At 41.3% G+C, this 9,691-nt stretch overlaps 1 protein-coding gene across 1 annotated transcript in view; it reads right to left on the bottom strand.

The window, feature by feature from the left end:
* Positions 1–3,759, bottom strand: part of ptch1 (patched 1) — a 66,346-nt gene extending 62,587 nt beyond the window's left edge. Inside the window, exon 1 of the mRNA XM_061260719.1 lies at positions 3,620–3,759. Within this exon, the coding sequence (XP_061116703.1) occupies positions 3,620–3,622 (3 nt within the window). The 5' untranslated portion in view covers positions 3,623–3,759. The remainder of the gene's footprint in view (positions 1–3,619) is intronic.
* Positions 3,760–9,691: the final 5,932 nt, after the last annotated feature.

Below are 9,691 nucleotides of genomic sequence, written 5' to 3' on the forward strand. Positions count from 1 at the left end.
TATGATCTCATTGACAATGTGCTACCTAATGCTATTTTTTTAACGTAGGCTTATTATATAGTATTATATATTATATATTATATATATATATATATATATATATATATATATATATATATATATATATTATATTGCCATAATATTGCCTAATCATTTAGCCTGTTTTATCGGCATTTATACATTTATTTTCTCACAATTTATAAGAACCAAATTACAAATAAACCCGAACTAGAACTACCAAAATAACATTTGAAATGATCCCTTAGATGCATGAACATTAGAACGGGTGTTCACTGTGTTATGGTGGAATACACAATATTGGAGGTATCTGATTGTGATTTAACAAGGAACATTTTACTGTATACATTCGCTGAACGCACACTGCACTGTTGACCGCAGATTTTATCCCATATCATTTATTGGTGTCTCGAAAAAGCCAACATTAGAATTTTGAATTTTTCTGTGGCGACTATAAACAACACTAAAATGTAATGCTAAAATGTAGCCTTTTGTTATGTTGTGTTATTTTGAAATGATTTAATTATGATGATTGTGGTGGTGGTGATTCTTATTATTCTTATTCTTATTATTATTATCACCTAGTAGACGAACGCTATAGCTCAAAATGTTCATGTCTCCTGGTCCGATTACTCGTGATGCCTGTCTCCTTACTGAACTGCACGCAGAGGTAGTTGTGGGAGGCGACCATATATGTTAAAGGAGCGCCACCTAGATAAAGAAACTGTATTGCAGGGTAAGATCAAACCATTTTTACCGCACTCGGCTGTCCGAGCGCATTGACCAATGTGATTTAACATTTTATTTTACAAATATGTTTTTAGTTATGCCACCCCTGCTTAATATGTCATTCGCCGACTACAAATTGCAACGTGTATTTCGATGGCTGATGTCTACTATGCGCGCACAGCGAGGGAACATTCCTTACGATTATTTTATGCATATTAAGGATTAAAGTAGCCTACACTTGCAATACAATGAGTCCACGTCTTTTTGTTTTGTTTTTCTATAAAAGCTAGTTGTTCTATTACACTCAAATAAAGAGGAACAAAGAGGCTTGGGCATGAAATACACCATGCTTAGAGTATGAACGAGCTTATGCTTTGGGAATCTTAACTAAATTATAGTGAATATTTTTGATAATGGCCACTGAACCTACATTGTCAAAACGTAAGCCTATTTTTAGGCTTTATGCTAATGCATACCTAGCGATTATGTTGTAAAAACAAACGAAGCAGACATTATAGCTGTGTATTACACACAAGAAAATAGCCTGGTTTAGACCTGAAGTGACCACACACACATAGGTCATCAAAGTTAATCACTGCTTTCCAAGTTTTCAGAGTGGTAAACTACGGAAAATGAAATTCCACATAAGCAGGTCACTGCTCGGAGTGCCACATGCTCAGTGTAAACCTTTTCTCTTTGTTATATTATTATTATTATTATTATTATTATTATTATTATTATTATTATGTATTTATTGGCAGTACAAGAGATATATTTTTAAGGGGTATTAACTTTGGTAATGTAGCCTACTTTCTAACGGAATTCACCACCGAATATGGACGGTTTGCGTCATAGTTGTCCCACAGTGGTGCGTCATTGCAAGGGGTAATCGGGGCAATTTGTTTCCAAGTAAAACAAAACCTTTTTTGTGCTGGCCTATGTGAATTTCTTAGGATTGGTTCCGTTGTTCGTATCAATTTGTCTGACAGGATACCATCATCGTTGTTACTGATGGACTGATGATTCATACACAGTCCTTCGGAGATTTGACAGGCATTCCCAAGGAGGCCTCTATGGTTGGCTGACGTTATTTTATCAACTGGTACCTACAACAGTAATATATCTCTATAGATGTATAAAACCGATGTGGAAATGTGTTTCTTCGTAAATCGTTAATAAACGTGAATAATTCATGAATTGGCTACATTTCCATAAGAAGGGGTTTATAACATTGTACTGCCTGAGTCTAGCCACGACAAACCTATTTAGGTCACAAAACTAAAACGAACGAACTTGGGGTTCATCGTTCCTGAGAAAACACAGAATGTTTGCTGTGGTCTCCAACTGACAACCACCTGCTTGTGTGGAGGCAAGCTCAGACAAAATACAATTTACTGCAATTGACAGTACTCTGCAATGGGCTATGAGGTTGTTTGCGCTGATCCAGGATGATCGGGCAATGAATACGGGTAATGTCAACGTAGCCTAAAGTCCAATATGCCTGCAACGTTCATTAGTTCATTAGGAGCCAAATAATGGGTACAGTGGCGAAATGGCACGGCAGAACGTCGAGATGTTCCTAATGGTGGTGGACCCATAGAGACTAAACCGAAACAAAAAGGCAATGCATGTTTCCCTTTGTTGCAGTGTTTATCACGCGACGGAAGAGCCCCAGGAGACAGCAGTGTACGGACAAGTAGCCCTGCGTTGGAAATATCCTTCGTGACCCCGAACAACTCCGCATGCTCTTCTGTGGACGCCCCACTACTTGCCCCCGGAGTGCCAAAAGGGATTTTTAACAAATGACAAGGATACGCAACAGAGAACCGTCCCCTGCTCATCCCTATTCTTGCCGTAATATTGATATGACGAGCGTCGGAAGGACATAACGGACTGTCACTGGCAGTACAGACGAATACATCAATTCGCAACTCTCAAACCATAGGCTATATTTTTCTGGAACATTGAACTCACATCTCCACGCTTGTCTTTTTATTTGAATTTTTCGAAAAGAAAGTGTGATGGATCACACCGTTTTGCGAATAAAGTATAAGTCAACCGTCACATTTCCTATATGTATAGGAATGTACATGTATCTATATTTAATACACACGACATGCATGGAATGATAGCGTACAACAGCGATAGAAGATATAACGATTGCTGTTATTATACGTCTAGTTTAATAGTCTGTTTCAATAATGTGGACCCGGTTACATGTTTACGATGTCGGAGCTCTCTTTTAGGATGATTTTAGTTTGCCTTAGTTTGGCTCTGAGACATGAATCTGCACTTCTGCACGGTTTCGCTTTAATTTTATTAGATAGCTGCATTGTGCGTAGTTATCAAGCGAAATGCATGTTAAATTCCTGTCTGGAGTTCCTTTGTAACGCAAATTCCATTTTATAATAATGTATATGTGCATACACATCGATGTACATTAGCTGAAAAGGCAAGTCTAAACATCTTTCGGATCTGTAGGTGAAATGTTGTCACTATACCGAAAATATAACCGCGTGATTATTTCTTTATTTACAGTGCAAATTAATCAACATTTTCAGTTTCCACATCAATGTAAATGTGCCAGAGTTAGCCAATGTGAGAAGTCTTATCCTAAAGCCTACGCATCCGACCAAATTGGCACGGGTAGGCTACTATTTGAGAAATAAAATAATGCCATTCCATTATATGTGCAGACTAGCAAGATCATTGTTGCCCGTCACAACGTGTTACTTGTAATAACAACGCAATTAGTTATAGCAGCCACTAACTGAATTAGCTATATCGTTCTGCACAGGCGCGGTTGCGTTGCCAAGATATTATACCTGGAATATCAAGTCGTTTGTCCTATCGTAGCTCGCTGGTCACTTACCATCTTCGTCTGTCCGGGGTAATCTGGAAGTATGAAAAATGTGAAGTATCCGCCCCGCTTTCGGAGGGTTGTCACTTACGATAAAGAAGAAACGATTGACTTTTTTTTAAGATAAAACGGGACTTGGCGCGCTATAATCCTCCTCGGTTGCAGGCATTCTGCTAAGTGTTGGAAGGGTTCACAATTACATGCCTGTATTAAGCAGCTCCATCGTGTCCACGTGGGTGGTCCGATTCTCAATAGGCAGGACCTCTCGGCACCACGTGACTGCCCTAAAACTTTAAACACCCGTCCTCCCCACCCCCCTCGCCACCACCACCCACCCCGTGAACTACAGAAGAAAAGATATGTATACCAGTCCAGCGCATTATACTTGTAACAGGAAAAGTAAACACGATGAACATCAGCTAAAATTTCAGATGGAGTTAAAACTTGCATGTCGGCTTCTTTGCTGTAACTTAACCCAACGCAGGCAGCAGCTGGGTGCTTGGAGCTGAAAGTTATAACTATGTTATATCCGTTCTGGCACTTTGCTATCTTGCAATGAGTAAGCCCTTTAATCAAGTTGCACAGTTATTAAATAATCCAGTTATGCAGACAGTTCATTTCCTTGCTGTCTCTCAACTCTTTAGGTACGACTCAATTAAAATGTGTTTTATATTTTAATTACACACGGGAAAACCAGCCATTATAATCCCTTGACAGTAGCCTAGGTGTAACCTCGATTTAGGGAACCGAAATGTTATTTGGGAGTTTTTATCTCTCTAAAATATGGGTTATTGTTTCGATGCATTCTAAAAATCGGCTCGACATGTGTCAATGCTCACCAGCGTTTAATTCAGGTATTAACGTCACCAAACCAAAGTGTGGCGCTTCAACACGTTTCGATGTTGTCTTTCCTAGTTTTCATTCAATCGGGCGAGTCCTCGCACCCAGCTGTCTCTAACTTACTGAAATCTTGTCTTCGTTCTGTCACGTAGGCCTACGAGTATTGGTCTTCGCTCCTCTGAAGGACCCGCTAGGGTGTAGAGTCTGTCAGAGAGGCGTCACAGCCCTGTCTCATTATTTATGATGCCAATAGCAGTGTCTTGTTATTTCTGTATTTTCACTTTATATAAAGCGGGGTCGAGTCAGATTTGTGGGAACTTGACCAGGGCACCTGGGTTAACAGCATGAAATAGCACTTTGGATTAAGATGTTGGCTGTAGGATGCACTTTGTAGGCTATAGCAGTGGTTTTCAGCAGGGGGCCCGGGGTCCAAAAGGGGATGATAGGGAATTATTGAAAAGTTTGCTCCCACAACGGCAAGACATAATAATTATTTAGCTAAACAAATAACACAAAATAAGTAACAAATAACACAAAACAAATTAATGGTTTAGAAATTTACCTCCCTGTTGATGTCACATTGTCATGTTTGCTATGCATGGGGAAAAGGAAACAGATAAAGATTTTTTACATTGCGAGTATTGGACGATCATCCCATCAAGTGTTGGCGGGCCAAATATATCCCTTCAATTTTGTTTAACCTTTTTTTATTTATAAGGGTAAAATTCTGACTGCATGTCGGAAATAGCCAGTGTGCATTAGTTTCAGTATCACAATCTTTGGCTCCATTCAGAAAAGGGCAAACGGATGCTATTATGCGAGACAAATTCTGCACATAATTTTCCCATGATCCCTTCATTGAAAGAGCAGTGTTGTGCACTTGATTAGACAAAGGTGTTTCTGCATCAAAACAGGTGGCAGTCCCTTACTCACCATATTGTACAACATCGTATCACACTTTTGCTGGCATGGCAGCAATGAAGTAACGTTTTGAAACATGGAAAATGCAGTTCTCGCGGTTTGTTACAGATGGTTTCATGTGGGCAGTGCCTGGTTCAGCAATGTATTCCATCAAACCCCCCCCCACTTTGGATTCAAAGCGCTATCACTTTGAGTTCAGATTGCCTTGTGGCCAACACTTGGGCACCTTATAGGAGATGACAAATGTTGCTTTAACAGGATAATTCCCTCACTCATATTTTCAGCCTGCTGGCTTCTTGCCAGAGGTAAAAATCCCTGGCCTTGGGTTTGATATTTATGATTTGCAGGTGGGTGAGAGATTTCATTTAGCTGATGCCAGGGCAGATAGACTTTCTCAAGCCTGACACATGCTCGTCTTGCCTGTTCAAAAAAAAGCAATTTTGCTTGTGACTGTCTTAACAGTTCAATCTGGTTTTAAGAGGAATAGCCATGCTGATCATGTTAAACAGAATGATTTGCTGATGAAGAATGCATATTTCATAAAAATAGGCCCAGGTCGGTTATTTGGAAACATCTCTTTTGATTCTCTCAATGTCTACCATTTATCCTTGTCCTCCGATTAAGTGCTTTTAGAATCTTCACGGGTTTCCTTGACAACCAGTACTATCTCTCCCTCTCAGGGATTCTCTCAACTCACCAGATGTCCAGCTCCTGCGTTCCTTACGTCCTCTCTGCTTCTCGGATACAGGAGCTTCCTGTTAGTAACTGGTGCTGTTTAACACTCCAGAAAATCCCAATTCCACAGTATTGAACAACCGCTTAATGCATTTTCAGAGAATGGAATCAAATTGGAACGTCCCAGCCAAAAACAATTTTCTCACAATGTTGCTGGAATGTTCTGAAAGTTACAGTTATGACATTGCCACTGCATGGCAGCAATATTGTGAGAACACTTTGCTTTAGCTGGGTTTGGGCTTGTAGGAAGGATGAATGTCAAGCCATGTACCTGTTGGCTATGTAGAATCTGTGGCAGAGTTCAGTGGTCTTCCCTGCGTTGGTAATGCTGAGGCAAGGGATCAAAGTGGGTCATCATATCCAGGATAATTCAACGGCCACCATTCAATGACTTACCTGTGTAAACAGAGACAACCGTGTCATGCTAGTCTCTACCTACAACATTTGAAGTTAATCAGCTGGATGTCCACTGGGGAAGGTGCAACAGCTGGGCTTCCTCACTGTACTGTACTGGGGGGAGCAAGGAGACGGGGGCGGGTGGGGGGGGACCTTGTGTTCAAGGAAACACGAGGAAGAAAACAAGAATGAAGAAAGAGCACACCTCTTTATTGAAAACAAATGCATTGAAAAGCTAATTAAGTAAGAATGTAGGGTGGGTACAGAGGAGGGGAGAGAGCAGAGAAGAGAGAAGCTTAGCGGCGAATTCAGACGAGCCTCCGCTATGAAAAAAAAAAAAAAAAAGGAGGTCACATGATGTTGTTGCTCACCCAGGCACAAGTGTGGCTTATAAAAGCCTCATTCAGTTGCTTTCAGAAGCGCGTCATGCTAAGAGACATGCGGATGCACACAGTCAAATGCTCAGTCTTAATTCAACTCTTACAGGGTGCATATTGTCCCTACATTGGTTACATACTGGACTCATATGTACTCTGTAAGAGCTGAATTAACACCGGACACTTTTTTTGCTATAAGCTTGGGGGGGGGGGGGGTCTTTTCCCCCCCCCCCAAAAAAAACACCCTGTCATCATTATCATCTGTATATACCGATCTGTCAATCGGAGCAAAGTGAGGAGTGCGGTTTGTTATTAGTAACTGCTTAAAATGTGGGGTGTGAACCTTCAGACCTTCAGGCCGTATATGGAGCAGAATCTTGGGGTGGGTGGGTGGTGGTAACATAGGTTGTGATTATTTTCATTGGCCATACAAGTGTGGAACCATCTCCAGTTCCCCCTTCCTAAATAAAAGCTCTTTAGTTCTGTAGGATCGGCCCGTGCTATGGACATTCACATACCTATACACTCACTGAGCGCTTTATTAGGTATTTAATAGACACATTTTTTTAGACTTCTACTGCTGTAGCCTATCCACTTGGAGTTATGATGTGTTGTGTGTTCAGAGATGCTCTTCTGCATACCACTGTTGTAATGTGTGGTTATTTGCCTTACTGTCACCTTCCTGTCAGCTTTTACCAGTCTGGCCGTTCTCCTCTGACGTCTGTCATTTACAAGGTGTTTCTGTCTGCAGAACTGCTGCTCACTGGATTTTTTTTTGTTTTTTTGCACCATTCTTTGCAAACTCTAGACTAGTGTGCGTGAAAATATCAGTTGTTTCTGAGATAATTAAACTACCCTGTCTGTCACCAACAATCATTCCACGGTCAAAGTCACTTAGATCACATTTTTCCCCATTCTGATGGTTGATGTGAACATTAACTGAAGCTCCTGACCCGTATCTACATGACTGATTTCACTGCCACACAATTGGCTGATTAGAGAATCACATGAATAAGTAGGTGTAATAAATTAAAAATGTTCCTAATAAAGTGGTAGGTGAGTATAGGGCGTGAATGTACACTCAGTGATCACTTTATTAGGTAGACCTGTACTCCAGCATCTTAATGCAAATATTTAATCACTGCACTCCACCAGCACTGTTTCAGCAATTCGTGAATTGAAATTCGATCACTTTTGTCTAATAATGTCTGTTTAGTCCTCTCAAGGCTGTGTGTAATCACACTGGGCCTGTTTGACAGTTCCCAATCACACAGAGTTTACTCCTCTCTGTTTTCTCTGAGAGAGAGAGAGGGGGAGAGAGGGAAAGAGGAGAGGGAGAGAGAGAGAGGGAGAGAGAGGGAGAGGGAGAGGGAGAGGAGTGAGGAACGAATCCACAATAGGGACTAAAAAACAAACACCAAAACAAGCAATGAAAAGCAGTCCAGTTCTCAAACTGTGTGAATGTGGTGAGTGTGCGTGTGTATATCTGTGCGCACCTGTGTTTGTGTGTAAAACATCTGTTTGTTTATGTGACCGTGCATGTGTGTGTGAGTTTGTAGGTGTGCGCATGTGTTTTTACTGTATACTCATGAGTATTTTTATGCATCTGTGTGCGTGCATGTGTATATGTAAGCAAGACTGTGTGTCTGTGTGTTTGTGTGGTCAACCATCTGTGTTTATGAACTGTATATATGTGTGTGTGTGTATGTGTCTGTGTGTGTGTGTGCATATGTGGTGGTGAATCGGTGTGTATGTATATGCATATCTGTGTACACACATTTATATTCAATTACATTTTATTTCGATAGTGCCATTTAAAGAATGCTGTCCCACAGACGCTTTACAGAGAAGCAGAATGGCAAACAGGAAAGGGGCACAGCAAATACTCTCCTGGGGAGGGATCCCATCCTCCGCTGGCTGGAAAGATGTAAAGGAAGGATGGATAAAACAGAAATGTAGCAAGCAATAAAAAGGGTTGAACAAGTTACAGTTAAAGTGGGAAAACTAGCTAGAAAAGGGCTTTAGAGGGGCAGGGTGATGCAGTTGTAGCCTCTGGATGTGACAGGACAGGGGCATGAACCAGGGGAGGAACAGGGCTGCAGCAGGCCATGACCTCAGAGCGGGGGGTATGTGTATGTGAATGTGTCCGTGCGAATGACCAAACTGAACACGGTCCTAATATGGTCCCAATAGCCGAATAGCATTAACTACAGCGCTTTAGGACTGACAATGGCCGAAAGGGGTGGGGATTTGAAGACGAGGGTGTGACCTACTGTAGCCTTGGACGGCAGAACCATATTTTCTTGGATGTAAATCCCTGCCCTCTAACGTTAACAGGAAACGCGCACGGCTTTGAACGCGTACACGTGACATTTGACAAACAAATACAGCGATACAATATGGATGCTGTTTCCCTGGGAAGTTTTGGCCGGGGTTGTGCGTGGCTCCGTTCTGCCAAATGCCATAAAGAGGAGGGAATGTGGCTTTCCAGGACTAAATGTGTATTCCTGTTTTATTTACATCTGCGCTCGAACACTGTGTTCAACAGATTCCCCTGCAGGAGTGAGCGGACGGAGCCAAGTGTCCGAACGCCAGCGTACGGAAGATCCTCAGCCAGTAAATCATTTATATTTCAGCATTTAGCTGAAGCTCTCTTCCAGAAATCCGCTAAATGGCTAAATATAAATGTTTTATACATTGAATTATATTTTCACATGTATTTTCAAATATATTTAAATGAAGTTACTCTACTCAAGGGTACAGTGGCTATGGCAATCTCTGAGTGAAAAGCCACCTTTCCTAACTGTTTACATCG

The sequence above is a fragment of the Conger conger genome, chromosome 11 (genome assembly GCF_963514075.1).
Source record: "Conger conger chromosome 11, fConCon1.1, whole genome shotgun sequence".
Classification (NCBI taxonomy): Eukaryota; Metazoa; Chordata; class Actinopteri; order Anguilliformes; family Congridae; genus Conger; species Conger conger.